This window comes from Camelus ferus, chromosome 10 (assembly GCF_009834535.1).
Source record: "Camelus ferus isolate YT-003-E chromosome 10, BCGSAC_Cfer_1.0, whole genome shotgun sequence".
Classification (NCBI taxonomy): Eukaryota; Metazoa; Chordata; class Mammalia; order Artiodactyla; family Camelidae; genus Camelus; species Camelus ferus.
In genome coordinates, this window is record NC_045705.1 from 45,458,300 (window position 1) to 45,478,052 (window position 19,753).

The window sequence follows — 19,753 nt, forward strand, 5'->3', positions numbered from 1 at the left end:
ACAGAACCCAGATAACTCTTAAAAGGAACCCTGGACTGGATCCCCAACGAATATGAATATGAGGCACTTATGTATGTTTTACCGGTACATCCAGGCTGGGTCTGAATTGTATTCTTTCATTCATTCACTGAACAAAACCCAGTTGGCTCCCTTCGTGGGGCTTATTATCTAAATGGGGCAAAAGCACTAAGCGGGCATGGCACGCTTGCATCAGTGTAGGTGAGCACACACCCTGTGCCAGGACGCGATGAGTAATGTGTATCCAAGACAAGAGGACCAGTCGGTATCGTGTGCGCCTGCGCAGCTTCGCGGGCGCCTACAAACGGGTAACTGAAACTCCCTGCTCGAGACCTGTTGGTTCTGGCTGTTGGGGGCGCCGCCGTCTCGAATCTGAGAGTCCACCTGTGACACCCAACGAACCCTGGCCTGGTAGGTAACCTCTCGATCCCTCGCTTACCCTACCCAGAGCTCATAAGGAGAATCAATACTACCTGACCACACGCCAGAGGCCGCAAGGGAAGAGGCTCTCTCCCTTGGCCACACCCCTCAGTTTACTAGGCCGAGTCTCCTTGGTTGGTGAAGGGCTTAGTCCCGCCCCTTCGAGCCTACGCCAGCAGCCACGTACCACGTTTTTACGTGTCTCCAGGCTAAAAGCGGAAGTTACGCCAAAGACTCGTAAGGGAAGAGGCGGACCTGAAAGGGTATTGGTTGTTGGAGGGAAGGGGGCGGGCAGACGGCATTGGAAGGCGCCGGAAGTGGTCGTCTTGAGCAGGGGTGGGAGAGAGGCTGGCCAAGCAGTTCATTCGGCTGTTGCTGGTCGCCTCGGTAAGGCGTACTTTCACTCCTTTCCGAGAGTCTGGCTCAGTTCTCCGCCTCGGCCAGAATGGACTTCAGGGAAATTCTCCTGATAGCTTCCAAAGCACAAGGTGTCAACAACATACCGGTAAGTACCAGCCGGGGCGCGACTGTAAGAGATCCTGGTCTTCAAGTTCAGAATGTGTGGAGTGGAACTTCCAGGCATCCGCCTATCGGCTCCAGGAGAGGAAAGACCTGGACACTGTATTTTTTCCCCACTTGGGCATGTACTTCTGGGAACTGGGGGTGAAGACGCTTGAGACGCGAGGCGGGAGCCTTCTGACGAGAGGATCTGACTTGTTTAGGCTTAGTTACCTCATCAACATGGACTTTGCGTTTGGGGTATTTTAGAGTTGCGTGAAAGCTGGTGAGTAGAGCCGTGCCTGGCGCACAGTAGTTTCTGGTTTCGGAATAAACTTCAGCCAAATGGTTGGGGAGGAAGCATGTATGTTGGGGAGTTCAGAGATTTTAGGGAGGTGGCCTTTGGGGTGATTTCCCGCTGATCTTTGGGTCAAGCGTTCTGTTATTTCTCAAACGAGTCCTCTGACTTGTGGCCCCACCCACTGAGCTAGCCAGGTGATTAAATTATCACCTCCCAAGCGGGGGGAGTATCACCTTTTGTATTGGGAAGAAAAGTTGAGTGGATTCCACGAAATCCTTGCCCAACAGAATGGGTGAACTAGTTTCACCTTCCACGTACTTGTGATCTTCCAGATTTGTCTTTGTTTGAGATTTAGATCCCATTTACTCAGTAATGTTTGCTAATTCGCTCATTTCCACAGAGCAATGTGAGACTTAAAATCTAAATGCCGAAATAGTGGAGAGTGCCTGGTTTGCGGTGTTGTAGCTGTTTTGCATAGACTAATCATTTCTGGATCCTCAGATGTACCACAGCCAGCTGTAAACCGATAAACTGCATTGTGATACCTGCGGTTTGAGCAGTGAGGTGTAAAGCTCAGACGGCTCTCTATTAAAGTCAATTAAGTTGGAATTTATTGAGTTCTCACTATATGTTCGACATTACTTAGATTTTTGTGTATATGTGTATATATATATATATATTCCCCCACTCCCCTGTGCTTTTCTTGTCTTCTGAGGCTGGCTCATTCTTTTACACTTTTGAAGATAATGATATAACAATAGTAACATAATTGGTAAATAAAACTGATATCCATCGGTTTATTATATATATTTACCTCCTGTCCCAAATACTCTGAATGATCTTGAAGTTAAACGTTTGAAACCTTCAACAACAGAATTACTTTCTGCATCTCTAAATTTCCTAGACAAGTCTATATTGGACCTAGTAACATTCATCTTTGCATAATTAGGGCCATATTTCATTCTAGATCTTCCTCAATTTCGACAGGGGTCAAAAATAATACTAGCTCTGATGCCCAGGAATATTCTGTGGAAAAATTCAGAACCAAGTTAATTTTTTCTTATTCTAAAAACCAATAGCTGATGAGAGAAAAGCACATATTTCTAGAGCAGAGGATTTCAAAATATATCTATATTTCAGAATATGTACATTATCGATCTATGATTGGATTTAGAAAGATTGGAAGCAAAAAGGAAAATGAGTAAATTGGTGAGGTCATTTAAAATTTAACAGATGAATATAGACATATACTTTGTGAAAGCTTGCTTTTCCCTGGTCACCCACCCTGAAAGCTAGTAAGCCTGGAATTCTGATTTAATTATCAGCGTTGGTAATGCTTTTTACACATCTGGTGAAAGTAAGTCACAAAAGAAACTACTGAGGAGTAGATCAAATTATATTAAATTTAATCCATGATCTTGCATTAACTCAATTCATCTAATTGTTCCAAGTTATTTTCTTTATCAACTCCTTTTAGAAGCACACTGTCAGTTGTAAAATCTAACACATGTTGTACAATGTAAGAGTGTTACAAAGCAAGTATCCTTGTAAACCACCATCCAAGTCAATAAACATTTCAAGACACACACACACACACACACACACACACACACACACACACACACACACACATCTTGCTTGACATAAACTTTATTGAGTTATGGTCTGAGAATCACAGAGGCTTTGCAGTAATTGACAGGTATAACTCCATCCTTCTCTAGTGCTTGGTTCATATTTCTCTTTTAGCCATCTCCTCCCTCTCCTTCCATTTGGATCCTATCAGAGCTGACTTTCCGATTTCAGTCATCAGAGTTCCTGTGTCACACCCTTGCTACAGAAAGGAAATAGACTTGCGTTGATTATACAAAATCCAAGGGAGTCTAAAATCTGAAACACCTGTATAGCCACTTTAAACTCTGTAGGGCTTTTATTTTTGAGAGGTGTCTGTTGTATCTGACTTGAAACACAATGAACATTTTCCATTGGAACATCTTTTCTATTGTTTCTTTTTAAGAGAAATAGTTATCTTTATAATGTTTTAGTTAAAACAAGAGAAGGATTGCATCATGCCTAGAAGTATTAGGCATGCTATCATTTCCCAGTGGAAAACTTGAATACAAAAAACAGCTGATCAAGGTGATGTAACCAGTCATTGACATTAGCTCTGTTTATATTTAAAGGAGGAAAGATATTTTTGGTATCCTTGCCCTTAATATTTTTCTCTCTGGGTTTCTCTAGCAAAAACAAAGTGATTGCCTTGTTTGATACAATGGTAGAACTTAGAATATGGATTCTTACAGGTTTCAAGTAACTGTAATTGATGGCTTGTAATGCATGAGGCAGATTACATGGCCTTTCTCACAGTCAGGCTGAAAATCATCCCAGACAAGATACTATAGCTCTGGTGTGACCTTCAAGTCAAAAAGTAAAGGGGAAGCCTTCATGTGGTATCAGACATACAAGGATTTGCAGGGCTATATACCCTTGAGAATAAGAGTATAGGTGCTGAAAATAGACCCAAGGACTTTGGGACCAGGTAGATCAGGTAAATTCTTAAAGTAGTCTGGATATAAAATAATAGGTGCCAAGCTTCATGTATTCAAAGGAACCTACCATTGTTATAGTAGTTATATTTCCTTTTTTATAAATTGAAATATATTGACTTGCAGTGTTGTATTAGTTTCAGGTGACAATATAGTGATTTGATATTTTTATAGACTATACTCCTTGTAAAATGTTGGTTGTATTTCTTGTGCTGGTCTTATTTCCTTTTAAAGAACAGTATGGGCCAAAAAAGAGTTTCTGCAGGCAGTCACTTTTTAACCCTTGATTGATAGTCCATTACAGCTGAATTACATCCTTCTCATTCTTAGATCTGAAGGTGGCTTTTCCAGTGCCTGGAGCAACTTTAGGTTTCTAGCCTAGAGCAGTACTTCTAAACCAGTGTTTTAGGGAGAGGGTCTTTGGGAAATTACTGCCCCACGGAAATTCTGTTATTTCTCTTTCCTGTCATTACCTGGAGAATCTCTTCCTGAATAATAAGGATAATAACAACAACAACATTTACAGGGCTTACTTTGTGCCAGGCACTGTTCTGAGCACTTTATGTATTTTAATTTAATCAGCACAATAACCACATAAGGGAGGTTGTTTTTACACATGAGGAAACTGATGTCTAGAGAGACAAAGAAACTTGCCCAGAGTCACACAGCTAATAAGTGACAGGACTGGTAATTGCAGAGCAGAGAATCTAATCCAGGCAAACTGATTCCAGAGTTCTTGCTCTTAATCACAGCCCTGTGTTGAATGAGGAGAATCTATTGGATATGGGGTGGTGAGGAAGTTCGTCATCTGTAAAGCCTGAATGCACCTAGCTCCCTACTCCCAACTCCAGCCTAATATAGCCTTGGGCAGTAACCCTGTTGGTTTTTTGATGATACTTCTCACTGTACAGTGAAGTCTGATGGGAGAGAAATTTAAAGACCAAACTAACAGCATTTGGAAACTGGTGGGTAGAGATTTACAGCCTGTTTGGGAGAGTGCCAGCATGGTTAACAGAAATAGAGTCTGAGGGTGAGGGAAAGTTCAACCGTGGGCCTGTTTGAGGTAATGGCACTGTCCAAGATTTGGGTGGAAATTAGGGAATGGCATTTAAGAATGAGGTTAGAACTAGAGATGAAAGTGTTAGGATTAAGTTAGAAGTGAGGCATGTTGTGGTGGGAAACTTTTGCCTGAGTCAGGAGACCTAGATTGTAATTCAGAATCTGCTATAGTTTGTGTGAGTGACAGCCTGTAAGTACACATTTGTCCTTTTTGGGCCATTTCTATCATGAGGTTGGACTAGAGGCTCTGAGGTATCTACCTGATACTACATTTTATAATCAGGTATACTTTTATAAACACAGTAATAGTAAAATTTATTTGACCCCATAGCATTACCGAATAGCATGCTTTTTGGTTGTTTTATTTTCACGCCCTTAGCCACCCAGTTAAGCAAATCTAATGCAGATCATCCGAGGCCTGCATTCATTCCCTGACTCGATGTTTTGAGAGGATTGTAGAAATTTTGTTAAAGCTAAGGATATATTCTTTGAATATTTTCTAACTCCTATTTCTAATCAATAATCAATCTGTAATTTATGTAAAGCCATTAGGAAATTTTTATTTTCTACAATTACAACCAAATATTATCTCCTGAGTAAAGAACAATTTTCAAGAAGGGATTGACTGTTGATTCCAACATAACATATTTGGTGGACATATATTTCCAGGCTGAAAGCTCCTTGTTTTCTTAATCTGACTGTGACAGTATAGTTTCAGTGCAAGGAACACATATGTTTAAAGTGACTTAATTTTTCTAGGTCTCTTGGCTTCGGAATTAGAAATCTTGGCAAAATCTCTGATACTGTATTTAAATGGCATAAGCGTCACTGTTGTGGATCATTCATTGGGGCCCAGAAGAATGACTGAGTCGGCTTGCAGTATAATAAAATGGATACACTTAGGATAAAAGAAACTCTTGTCTAGCTTCTTTTCATGAAGCTCAAACAATGAAGCAGCCTGGTGCCTTGAATCAGATTCAGAATTGGTGGGTGCATCTTGATAAGTCACTGCTAGAGTTAAATGTAGCCATCTGATGTGGGAGAAAGTACCAAATAGTTCTGCTTTATTAAATGAAATATATGTAATCCCACCCTAAGGCCTTCTTTTTAAAGCATGGTTCTCTGCTGGGCACCCTTGTTGGGAGTAGGGGACTGTTTAATAACGTATTCTATTACAGCAAATCTTTTGATACCAAAGTCTGACTGCAACCCCTTTTTGAAAGGTCTAGCCAGGTCAGACAGACATTCACAGAAAAACTTGTACACAGATGTTCATAGCAGCATTATTCATAATAGCCAAAAAGTAGAATCCATTACTGATGAATAGATAATGTGGTATATCCATATAATGAAATGAATTATTCATCCATAAGAAGAAATGAAGTACTGACACATGTTACAGCATGAACCTTGGAAACGTTATGCTAATTGAAAGTAGCAAGATATAAAAGACCACTATAGCAGTCACAGTTCTCCAGAAAAACAGAACCAGTAGTATTTGTCTTAGGGATTTGGCTCACATAATTGTGGGGGCTGGCAAATCTGAAATTTGTAGGGCAGAGTGGAAGCTCAGGCTAGAGTTAATGCTGTAGTCTTGAAGTAGAATTCCTTCAAGAAACCTGAATTTGGTCCACTCACCAGATTGAGGTCCACTCACATCAAAGAGGGTAATCTGCTTTACCTAAACTCAGCTGATTGTAGATGTTAACCACATCAGGAAAGTACCTTCACAGCAACACCTAGGTTAGTGTTTGATTGAATAATTGGGTATTATAACATTGCCAGTTTGACACATAAAACTGATCATCACAACCACATATTGTATGGTTTCATTTCTTTCAAAGTTTTTATTTGAGCAAAAAAGTGATATGCTTTATTTGAGTTACTATAAAACTCAACACTGACAACAGAAGGAAATTACATTACCGTGATTTAAATTTACTTACATGATTTTTTTTTGGTGTTCAGTAATTATTTATTGAAAAAAATGAACCACAGACATAATTGTTCTTTTTAAAGTACAATTTTTACATAATTGTAAGGAAATTTACTTATATAATTTATTTACATATTACTTATAATTGTCATTTTTAAAGTTCTAGGTGTATTCTGGTTTTTATTCCAAAAGAATTACGACAATGCGTTTGCTGAAACATTTAATGATCATAGAACCTAATCACTTCTTAATTTTAGTTAAGCCAGAGAAATAATTAGGATTTCTCAGTTCAAGGATGTTAAGAACCAATCTACAGAGCATTCCCCAAAAGATATTCTCTTGGCCTTTGAAGGTGTCTTATTTTCAGACTTAAAAATAGAGTCAAGTAAAAATTACCAATGAGGGTTTTTAAATAGAAAAGTCTTACATATTTTGTATAATCACTTATCCACATATCATTATCTATGGCCTGTAGATTTTTAACTTCTTTTATGATGCATATCGCTATGTATTGGTACACTAGGCACATTTCATTTATATGAAATGTCCAGGAGTGGCAAATCACAGAACAGAAAGTAGATTAGTGGTTGCCAGGGGCAGAGGGGAAAGAGGGAATGGAGAATGACTGCTAAAGGGTAAGGGATTTCTTGTGGGGAAGATGAAAATGTTCTGGAATCAGATAGTGGTGATGGTTGTATAACTCATTGAATATACTAAAAACTGATAAATTGTACAAATTAAATGGGTGGATTTTATGGTATGTGAATTATATCTCAATAAAAATGTTAAAAAAAAAAAAAAAAGCTCATCATCATCCCTGGAGACTGAGCCCCTTCCCCCCCCCCCAAGTTTCTAGGTTTTAAACTTTGCCTAAGAGAATATTTTAATATTCTCCTGTTTTTTCCTTTAATTGCATCAAGCTACAGAGGATGTAAGAAACTGTTAATTAGGATTCAGCTCATGTCAGTAAATAAGATTAAGCCTCATCATGTAGAACCTTGCCCTACTTAGATTGTTTCCTAGCATGCTCACAAAATAAGACATTTTATAGATTTATTGAATTACTTCTACATCATAGGGACAGGACAAGGACAGCAAAGTTGTTGGGCTAAATGTGAGGCCAGCTTAATAAGTATCTGTAAGATTTAGAGGTGTTAAAAAAAAGCTGAATTTGAATTTGGCATGTGAATTGATGAAAATAGGTGTATACTTTGAGGAAAAAAATCAAAGTAATCTCTGGGAATCTTTTTATGTTTCTCAGTCAGTGTTTCCCATAATGCAGTACACATAGCTCCGCTCTACCATGATTTTAGGTGATACACAGATACTTTTTATTCTGATATTTACGTATTTTAAAAATATACTTACGTATTTTATAAATGTAGTTACATATTTTGATAGGATTTAGAAGAATATAACTAGCCTTTCAAACCAGTCATTTTATGGATATTATTGCTTGCAGTAAAGCTGTAATAAGAAGTCGTAGTATTTGATCTATGTATTTTCTTCAAATAAGTAAATAATAATACAAGTGGTGTACCAAAGGGGCAAAAATCACAAAGGTGATAACGCAAGTGACTGAAGCTGAGTAAACACGGTGTTAAATTGTGCCCCATTGACACTGTTGTTTTCTCTTTGAGTGCCTATATTCAGTCAAGAGTAGCTTTTCTGCTAGTCTTATTCCATTACCTTCCTCTTAAAGTCTCAGGTAGGGAAGAAAGATGTCTACCCTGGAATCAAATTAGGAAGTGCTCAATTGCTGTAATACTGAGATAATGAACCAATCCTGTTTTAAATAATTAACACTCATGTGTATATTGAAATTTTTTGGCAGGGGGAGCCCTGTATAAGCTTTGAATTGGTAGGTGAATCTATGGGTTATATATAGTTGGCAGGGACAGGAAAATCTTAAGTCTTGGCAACACAAATCCACCCTTCCTCTTACATATCTACCTTATGGGATGGGGTGAAATGAATGTGTGCCTCTGCTTATGAGTCTCTGTGTGTCTTATGCAACTTGAGTCATCTTCCTGGGAGCCCTTCTATTAAGAAAAGATGAGTTTCTTATGGATAAGGCCTATGTTTGAGGTTCTTGTAAACCATGATAATTTCATATATCTAGTTAGGTAAGCAATATTCTCTGTCTCCTGTGTCCCTTTCCCTCTCCTTCTTTAAATATTGGACACCAGTCCACTATGAAAAGGGTCTATACCTAAATTTACAAAGATACGGACTTTTTAAAGGATTTTATTGTGATTCAGCCAAGGGGACTAGGAAAGGAATCTGGATGCTCTCCTTTGGGATTTCTCTCTCTAAGGGACGTGTCAGGTCTCAGTATTGCTATCATGCAGGATTTTCAGGTTGGATTAGGGCCTGCTGTCTTGGCCAGTTTCTTCGTTGGTAGACTAATTGAGCTGGAACTTCCAGCCTGTTTAGAGATGACTTCTGTTTGGTAGCTGTGTAGTAAGCATAGATCCTTTGGCTTTTCTCCAAGAATTTCATACACATTTTGGGAATCACTTTTTTGGTTCCTAAGTAAGCTCACTTTGCTCTTGTTAGGTTAGTGTTTCTTTTTCACTAGCACAGCACCAGGTTCAGTGGATAAGAATGTAATCTGCCTAAAATGAAAGAGGGAGGGCATTAAAAAAATCTTATTTCTTAGCCCATAAATTTGATGTGGAATGGTCCTAGAGATGAATCATCCTGATCTGAGTTATTAGCTCTGTTTATCATACTTCTCTAATGATAGTTATAAAATGGAAATATTTTTCTTTTTATACTTTAAATTAACACTATTTAGCTTTAGTCATTTCCCAATGCAGTTACAAAAGAATCAGCCCAGCGGAAAACCATCTGTTCCAAGGTAATGTTAGTACTTTTTGGGTGATATGGAAACCTGTCTAAAAGGGATCCTATGGCAAAGTAATATCTAATGAACATAAGAGCTACAGTTAAAGGTTACAGAGACTTGGGCCCTCCTTGTTGCTCTATTTCTTTGAAATGCTTTTTCTCTACGGTTTGCCACCAACTTTGCCTATGGTCAAAGTAGAATCTCAGTGTTCCATGTTGTAAGCAAAGTCACCTGTGTAGCAACTATGACTCCCTACTAGGAAATCATCTGGAGTAGGTACTCAGGAGGAAACAGTTGTGAGTAGTCGTTTTTTCTGTTTGGGAAGTTGGACTTTGAAATGCTTAGTTCTGAAGAAGGCTGATGTTTTTGATCAGAATTCTAAAACAGTCAGTCTGTTCTAGTGGTGATTTTTTTCAGTCCCCTAATCCAGGTACCTTTTTGGGAAAATAGCCTGAAAATAGTGTTTCTCTGAATTGTTCATTTATGCATTGTTGGGGGTGTTTAAAGAAACTAACTCTGCATCTAAAAATAGTCATGTATAATCATATTTAGCCTGAAATTTTACAGCTAAGCTTTCATGAGGATTATATGATCTCCTAATTATTCAGAATAGGATTAGTCAACATTTAAATGTATTGCTTTAAAGTTAATCGCATTAAAAGTTAACTTTTTCCTTTTTATTTTTAGAAAAGATATAGTTTGGCAGTGGGCCCTCCCAAAAAAGACCCAAAAGTTAAGGGTGTCCAGTCCGCAGCTGTCCAGGCTTTTCTCAGAAGAAAAGAAGAGGAGCTCAGACAAAAAGGTATGACTCTATAGCCTTATTCTCAATTTTAAAATCTTATATCTTCACAACTAGCTTGTACCTAACCAGTGAATGTTTGTGATATCCTAACAGGCTATGGATTTGTTGCGTATGTGTCTCAGTCAACTGTAATGATAGATTTACATATGTTCTTATGTTGATCATTTGTATGGATGTTATCTTTTATTCCCTCTTAAATTAAAAGCTTTCTGGGGATAGTGACCGTACCCTCTGATTGGCCATATTAGCTCTCCGTAAGAACTCAGTTCTTTGACCTTGGTTCTGAAATGTGCTTCTACCTATCTTGTATTTTAATTTAAAAAAAAATTATTGAGTGCTATTCTAAAAGATTAAAATAGGGACAATTTTTGAAAACCAGTGAACTCAAAGAGTAGTTTTACTTCATGCAAATAAAGAAACTGATTGAATACGTTTCTAAGTATTTATTATTCATAATTAATAGCAACTGAGTGGATACTAATATTCTCTTAACTTGGTATATTTATTTGGTATGAACTATTCTATATTTAAAGCTAAAAGCCAAGTCTCTCCCTTGCTTAGTCATATAGAAAAACCCAGATGTGACCTATTCAGTATGTAAAGATGACTCAATTGATACTTGTTCGAGTAACTTCCTCATTTGATTCCTAGATGTCTTCAAACTGTAACTTGAATGTTGCTTGGTTTTGGCCACCTACAGATTTCAGATAAACACGCTGTTATCAAGACTTGAAATAATATGTTCTCATTTTGTCTCTTTTAGCGTTAGAAGAGAAAAAGAGAAAAGAAGACCTAGTGAAAAAGCGAATTGAGCTAAAACATGACAAGAAAGCAAGAGCTATGGCCAAAAGGACAAAGGATAATTTCCATGGTTATAATGGGATTCCTGTTGAGGAAAAGTCAAGGAAGAGGCAAGCAGTGGAAAGCCACACCAGCCAGGGAACAGAACAAGAGTATGAGATGGAAGAGGATGAATACTTAGAATACAATCAAGCAGAGTCAGAACAGGACTATGAGGAAGAGCAAGAGCCTCCCAAAGTTGAAAGCAAACCAAAGGTCCCCCTTAAAAGTGCCCCACCACCCATGAACTTCACTGATCTACTCAGGCTGGCTGAGAAAAAGCAGTATGAACCGGTGGAGATAAAGGTAGTGAAGAAGACAGAAGAGCGGCCTATGACTGCAGAAGAACTTAGGGAACGAGAATTCCTTGAACAGAAGCGTAAGAAGAAGAAAGCTGAGACAGATGCAAGACAGCCTCCAACCAAAAAAGTACCCTCTCACAAAGAAAGTGTGGGCACAAAACTTAGCAAAGGTTCTGGAGACAAGCATCCTTCTTCTAAGGGTACTCCCCTTCCTCATGCTGAGAAGAAATCCAGACCCAGCACAGCTAATGAGAAATACTCAGGCTTATCTTCATCTAAATCCATGCCAGGAGAGAGGACCAAAGTGGTATCTGGCAATTGCTCCCAACCCTTGCTTCGTGAGGGCCGTGACAGACCTGTTTTCAATGGGGCTGGAAAGCCCCACTCCAGCACCTATTCACCAAGTGTCCCAAAGACTTCTGCTAAAGAGACTCAGAAATCTGCTGCTGAGCACAAAGCCAAAAAGTCTCCTCCTCATCCTAGCCATTCCAGGCCTGGGCCCATGGCCACCCCACACAATAAGGCCAAGAGTCCAGGTGTCCGGCAGCCAGGCAGCAGTTCCAGCTCAGCCCCTGGGCGGCCTAGCACAGGGACTACTCGGCCCACAGTTAATTCTGGCCCTGTGCCCAGGCGCCAGAATGGCAGCTCTAGCTCAGGACCTGAGCGATCAGTCAGTGGGATCAGGAGGCCAGCCGCTGACTTAAATCCCCATGGACGGACAGTCAGTGGTGCAGGTGACCTTGGACGACCTGCAAGTAGCTCAAGTGGGCCTGGGCGACCTGTCAGTGGCTCCAGTGGTTCTGGGAGATCTGTGGGCAGCTCTGGTGGCCCTGGGCGGCCTGTGAGCAGTCCACAAGACCTTCGACGACCAGTGAGTGGCTCAGGACCCCCAGGGCGGTCAGTTGGTGGCCCTGGGCGATCAGTAAGTGGCCCAATTCCAGCTGGACGGACAGTCAGCAGTTCAGGCCCCGGAAGACCAGTGAGCAGCTTGGGACCTGGGCGAACAGTTAGTACCTCAGGTGCCCCTCTGAAGCCCAAATGCACTGTTGTCTCAGAAACAATTTCTTCCAAGAATATAATCAGTCGGCCCAGCAATGGACAGATGAATGGAATGAAGCCTTCCTTATCTGGCTACAGATCTGCCCAAGGTAAAATCTCCCCTCACCCTGAAAGTATTTATCACTAGGAAAATAGAAAGACTACTTTGTTTTATATAACCAAAGACCCTGTGATCTCTTCTATGTGCTTCTTAATGGACTCTTGGGTTGATAGAATCTTGATGTTTTGTCTTTCCTGTGGCAGAGTTCCTTTAGTGATCATGCCTTAGAAAAGTCTTTAAAAGACTTATCTTGGGCCCTCTGTGTTCATCCCTGTATGTCTCCAAGTGCGATAAACTTAGCTATGTGATTTGTAAAACAGGGTGAGTGTATAATGCCTTATGTGGTTCAATGAATGAATTCATCTTTACCTCTTCTTAAAGACTAGAGAGACCTGTCTTCAAAGACTGGAGTCTATTTGTAAGCCTTTTTGTGCATTATTTATCCATCAGTTATTGTTAAGTAGCCACTGTGTGCCAGGAACTATTTTAGACTGCCCTTATGTTTTTGCTCTTTATAGTGGGCAACATCAAGGCCCTAGCTCCTGGTCCTTAGGAATCTACTGTCCCAAGATACAGGATCATTGGTGGCACCTACTAGCTGCTAGGTCATAGTTTCTTGTCTGGAGTCATTTTTGATTGACACAACTGGGGCTGTGATGCTGCTGGCATCTACTAGAGGCAAGGGATGCTATTATCCTATAATGCACAGGATGACTTCCTCACAGCCAAGAAATATCTGGCCCAAAATGTCAGAGTGCTGAAGTTAAATTCTGAGCTAATGAGACAAGCCATGCATATTATAAACAACTGAAGAACGACAAAGGGAGTGTCTATAATCAAGGGCTAGAAAGCAGTTGTTCCCAGATGCTAGTCTCTTGGTCTTTTGCAGATTTTTTAATCAGTCTTCTGGTAAAATAACAAAAATAAGGGTAATGTGGTGAGTCTTTTCCTTAGAGTCAGACTTGTGCAGTTTGAACAAATACCCATAATTCTGAGCATCTTTCATACTTCACTGGACTTTTAAAAACTTTAATGAAATTATGGTGATAATAGATGGTAGATTTACCTTTGGTGTCTTTTCTTGGCAAGATTAAGAATTAGTGATCCTTTAGTTATTTGTAATTTTTTAAAGAAATTTTACCAGTCTTTTAAATACAGAAGAATGGGAACTACTAAACTAGAAAGTGTAAATGACAGTTCTAGTAAGCCCTGAAATAAACAGGAATTCTATCTCTTATGGATACCATGAAGCAGCAAGGATGATGTAGTAATGAGTTCATGCTGTGGGCCAGCTTGCTGGCTCTGGTTTTGAGGCTACCGTCTTAATGAATTCTCAAAATCTCAGTTTACATAGGACTTTGTTGGGACTATTAAGTTTTAATGGTCTTATAATGGCTTTTCTGTTCTTAGGTCCTCAAAGGCTTCCCTTCCCTAGTGGTTACAAAAGGCAGCGAGAGTATGAAGAGGAGGAAGATGATGATGAGTATGACTCTGAAATGGAAGATTTTATCGAAGATGAAGGAGAACCTCAGGAAGAAATATCCAGGCACATTCGAGAAATCTTTGGCTATGACCGAAAAAAGTAAGGCTAAAGAAGATTTAGATATATATACTTTTTATTTTGAATAATCCAAGCTATGGGGAAAAAAATAAACAGTAGTAGAGGTATTGAATACAATTCTTAATTAGGAATCCTTGGATATTGTTTAGATTTACTCTTTTGGCACTTAATATTTAAGAATTAATGCAGAATTATTTGTGTAGTTACTTACATGAGGGCTAAAAAATATCCCCTTTTAACTGTTGTCCTTAAAAGATGTAGATTTAATGAGATTGAAGCAGCTTAGTGTGGTAGAAATGGATTGGCTTGGAAATCAGAAAGCCATCCACAGAGCTATGTTGAAAGCTGGTCTGATCTGACACCTGCTTTTCTTTGGTGTAAAAAGCTGTGCTACTCAAAAGTGTGGTACCAGTCCCTCCCTATGCATGGTTTCACATCCACGGATTCAACCAATCATGGATTGTGTAGTACTGTAGTGTGAGAAAAAATCTTGTACAAGTGGACCCGCGCAGTTCAAACCCATGTTGTTCAAGGGCCAACGATATGTGTAAAACAGATGGGCCTTATCACAGTGCTTATCAGCCAGTGATTGCTTATCAATCAGTGATTGCTATCTCCTTTGAAGTCATGGATATGAGAAATTAGAAGGCAGTAATAAGAAAGGTCTTTTTAAAAAAAGTAGAAGGAAGAACTGGATTAAAAATCAGATCTAAAAATCTAATCCTGGTAGTATCATAAGCTGTCTCTATGTTTTTGGTCAAGCCGTTATCCTATCTGCTTCAGTCTATTCTGTTCTGAAGTCCATGAAGCTCAAGTGAAATTAATATATACCAAATAGTTTTCATATATATTGTGCTTTCACAATTTTAATATAAACAATCATGTAAATAGAAGTGAGTGAGTTGAGCAAACAGTGTTGGATTGGTTTCATCAACATTAGATTCAGGAATAGTTGCTTTCTGGAAGCATTAAGGGTTCATTTAATTTGTCTTTATTTCAGAAATCCCTTTATCCAACCTCTGCCCACTTCACTCCCTGCCAAGCAAGGAGGAATGATCCTAAATGTGTGTTTGATTTAGTTATAAAGATGCTGATTTTAAAAACAGGAGGCTTTAGTTCCATTAGAAAATTGAATTTTTCTTTTTTTTCTAACAATTTTTATTTTCTCTTATCAGATACAAAGATGAAAGCTGATTATGCCTTACGTTACATGGAGAGTAGTTGGAAAGAGCAGCAGAAGGAAGAAGCAAAGAGGTAAGCACAAAATGTAATACATTTGTGCAGAAATGTCCTAAAAATTCTTTACTGTTTCCTGTTTCAGTTGCATTGGGAGCAGGGGCTTGGGGCCACTCGGTTTGAATTCCAGTCCTGCTTACTTGCTATGGAGCTTTAGTCAAATTCCTATGAAATGTTTTCTTATTTGTAAAATGAGAATATGCTTTTTACTCATTGAGGTATCATGAGGATTAAGATAGTGTGTACAAGTTGCCTAGTGCAGTGCCTCAGCCATGTAGGCACACAGTAAATGCTAGAGGCCTCCCCTGGTCCCATTGTAGCATGTTTTTCTTTCCTCATCCTTAACTCCCTTTTCACATCCAACATCTCAGTCTTGCTAACCTGTACCTCTGCTGGCCTCAGGGACCTAATGAGGGATATGAAATTCCCTCTGTTTAATTCCTGTTTGGCTTCCTGATATCAAACAAATGATAATTTCTTGGGAGGGGTAACAAGTGATTATTTCATTATAGTGTTACCTTGGTGAAATAATTCACCTCATTCTCAACCCAGAATCCAGAATATTAATTTAAACCTTTCTCCCGCTTGCCCTCCCCATTCTAACTAGATAAAATATCAAACTAAAGTGTTATGAAGGGACAAGAATAGAATGTTACTTATTGAATGTTTCTTGTTCTTTATTTTTAAAAGCTGGTAACTTACATTTTATTACCGTAATGGGAATATTAAGATGTTTTGTCTTGAGGTTGTATATGAGGTCTTTTTTCCACTGTAACTTTAGTCAGTGGCAGTGGCTCCTGGGAAAAAAAAATTCATGCTTAGTCCTGTTTTCAATGGTAAAGCCTTGAGGCATTTCGAGTGCATCAGCACATTCCATGTAAGCTCCCAGTTGAATTTTCATTCTTGCTTTTTTAAAGAGAGTGGTAATTTCATGTGTACTGAAAAATACCCCATTTTTTCTCGACAGTTTAAGACTAGGTATGCAAGAGGATTTAGAGGAAATGAGACGTGAGGAAGAAGAAATGAGACGTCGAAAGGCCAAGAAGTTGAAGAAGCGTTAGCTGCTGCTTTTATTTATTTTTGTGAAATTCTGAAGATATTCTGCTGCAAGGAAGTCCTGCCTTCAGACTGAAGAAGCCCCCTTATTGTTTTAGAATTATACTTGGGTACTCAAAGAGAAGGAATGCATACTGTCATCTGTCTGCAGGCTGTCGTTTGAGCATAAAGTATTTTAAAATACTTTCCAGGGTGGAATCTATAATGCAGATGATACAATGCCCAGTGAGTGCTCTTACGAAACTAACTGTTCACAGGTGCCAGCCTTGGTCCTGATGAGCTATGCACTCTGATGTGGGGCCCCTCACAGGTCATCCAATCTTGTATTGTTTCTTTGCTACTCTAAAAAGGAAAAAAAAAGGATTGCCTCTTTACTTCCATAATTCTGCTGATGTGTGAGTACAGCACTGCCTGGCTCCCAATCAAATTTATTTTGTCTTTTTGTGAGGAACCTGGCCCTTCCATGAATGTTGCCAGCAAAAAGTGACCTGTCATAAATGTTTGGTTTGAGAACTTGAAAATCTAGAGTAGGTGTTACAATTATATGGATATCATCTTTGTGACTTTGAAGTTAAAAAGTAGAATAAATTGTATTGTATTCTGCATTATCCACGGATTGGATGCTGAGCATTCTTATTCACTAATTTAGGTGATTAGGCAATTAGCAAAAATTTTTCCGAGTTAAAATACAAGTTATGCCATTTTGTATAAGGATATTCTTTTCCAAGTTTTACTTTCAGGTTTACTGTTATGTTGGCTTTAGTGTAAAATAGACAAGGTCACTGTGCTGATTGATTTTTATCTAAAAAATTCATTTTTATATTGAAGGAAAAAATTCTTATTTTGTTCAAACATTAGATTTGGATGAGTAATAGTTTAAAAAAATAAGGAAGTGACATGTGAGGCTCCCTTCCTCCCCATTTCCCTGCCCCATTATATTTTGGAATCCAAGGTGCCCCATACCTTTTGGTGTTAATGACTGCATTTTTATCTAAAATTCCTTGGTAATTAATGGCAAAAACCAAAAACTAAGTTCATGTATATTAAGATCACCTTCTCTTTTTGCCCATATTGCACTTTTATTTCAAACTATGCACTGTGAAGAGACTTTTTCCCAGGTAGGAAACGATGTTCCCTGTTACTGGTGTTTACTAGGCTGTGGAACTTCTTCGTTCTCACCTTTTTTCAAGTCATATCTATAGACTTGTTATATCTCTTAAGCCTCAAGTCCAAGCAATTCCAATCAAGCTGACCTAAGTTCTGGATAGAGAGAAGCCAAATCTCAAGGAGAGTCAGCAACAGAAAATGAGATAACGGTGATGCTAGAGAGCCTTTGTCCTTGACCCATAAGTGGAGGGTAGGGTACTGTGGGACATAAGCTTATAGAACAGTTCTACAATAAACATTGTGGCTATCTTAAGCCATTGGTCAGTGGGGATTAGGAAGTAGGAGAGGCTGTCCTACAAGAATCCTTACTCTTCAACAGGTCTGAAAGTTGTTTTTGTGTATTCCTTTTTATCCATAAAGCTTTCTGTATTCTCAAGTTTGGGTGTTAAGATTACCACTGTTAGCCTCCCTTAATGGGATGACCAGGTGACTCAGTCCTTTTAAGACTGACTCATTTTGAACTGAGTTTCAGACTTTAAAAATGCAAGGATTTAATTTTGAAGTTGAATCCTATGAAAGGTGTCTTCATCACTAGGAATAACACCCTTCTAATGATCACATAGAACTGTTAAACACTGATGGCAGAAAATCCTCTTGACTGCCTTTCACCTATCTCAGATACCTTCAGTGAAATTGGCTCAAGGGTAGTGTGATATTCCATGTAATAAAACAGGTGTGGAACATTACTTCCTTTACTGTCACTTACGTGCTTTTTTCCCCTTTCAGAAGTTTGCTTGAATATTTTTTTCAATATTCAACACTCTTTGAAATCTGTAATTACAATCAAGTGCTTGTCATAGCTGAAAGATTTCTGGTGGTTTAAAGCTTACTAGCACTTTACTCAATGATATTGTGCAGTTATTTGTACAGAAAGGCACCATTGTGCTAGTTAAAAGTTCCAGAACTTGGTAGAGTCGGGTTGTGTCCTTAGGAGTCATCACTTCTGGGTGCATTTCTTCTATAATATAGATGTTGATTTCAGTTTTCTTCAGCATCAGCATTATAAAAGGGCACGTCTGTAGCTCATTTAAAAAAAAAAAGTTCTGATCTTTTAATCATGGCCTTGTTTCTAAATCCTGTCTTCCATTTTGTTCTGCAATTCTTGACCACTTACGAAAAGCTCATAAACCTTTGAAAAAAACTGGAATAGGCTGTTATATTATCAAGGTTTACACATTAAGTGCTTGATTTTTAATGTATCCTCTACTGTTTTGATTTTCAGATTTTAGTAATATTTGAAGATGTGCCTTTTATTGGGTAATGTTAAGTCATGAATGTAGTAATGTTATTTCATTATTGTAATAATGTTACATGATCATGGATGCGGCATTCTCTAACACGATGTGAAGGGAAAGCAGTTTTCATAAAACTCATGGCTCTGATTGCACAGTCCCACTTGCTTTAGATATTGCTATGTCAAAGCAGGGGCACTTTCTTTAAAAGCTACTTTCAGAACTTGTCTTTGTATTTTCTCTATACAAACTATAATGCAATTATGTCCACTTTGGAGGCCAGGGTACCACATGTCACAGGCAGCCTTACATGTGTGCCGCAAGCAGGTTGAAAGACTGTTAATGAGAAAGTCTGTGGGAACTCGAAATTTCATTTTTTAAATGTAATCCCCAAGATCTTCTCCAAGAAATAAATTACTGTTTTGTATTTTGTAACTTAAAAGCAGCTATTAGTACATTTCTGAGATACAGCAGGAGACCAAAATATGTTTGGAAAGAGAATAAATATATGAAGAAAGACTGGTGGTTTTATTTTCAATGTGTTGAATATATTAGACTACTATTTATTTTGTGAGTGGATGTGATGAAATAAATATTCAGGTGTTTAGTGTATGATTAAGAATGGGATATAGACTTCTTTGGAGTTACTAAATCCATCATGTCTTTTACATAATGGACAAATCAAGTTTAAAGAAACATTTACATAGCATAGCTTGTTTTCTGGTGCTGTTGACCTGCAAGAGAATCTACTTTTGCATATACAGATAAAAAGTTTTGCAATTTATGTATAAATGAAATTGTAGGCATTAAAATATTTTATTGATATTTTCAC

At 38.5% G+C, this 19,753-nt stretch overlaps 1 protein-coding gene across 1 annotated transcript; it reads left to right on the top strand.

The window, feature by feature from the left end:
* Positions 1–737: 737 nt before the first annotated feature.
* SPTY2D1 (SPT2 chromatin protein domain containing 1) lies at positions 738–19,752 on the top strand. The gene is given in 7 exon segments (XM_006195108.2): positions 738–943; positions 10,314–10,428; positions 11,192–12,718; positions 14,080–14,251; positions 15,406–15,421; positions 15,423–15,484; positions 16,434–19,752. Coding segments are annotated over 7 exon segments (2,046 nt in total). The 5' UTR covers positions 738–883; the 3' UTR covers positions 16,528–19,752.
* The last annotated feature ends 1 nt before the right edge of the window (position 19,753 follows it).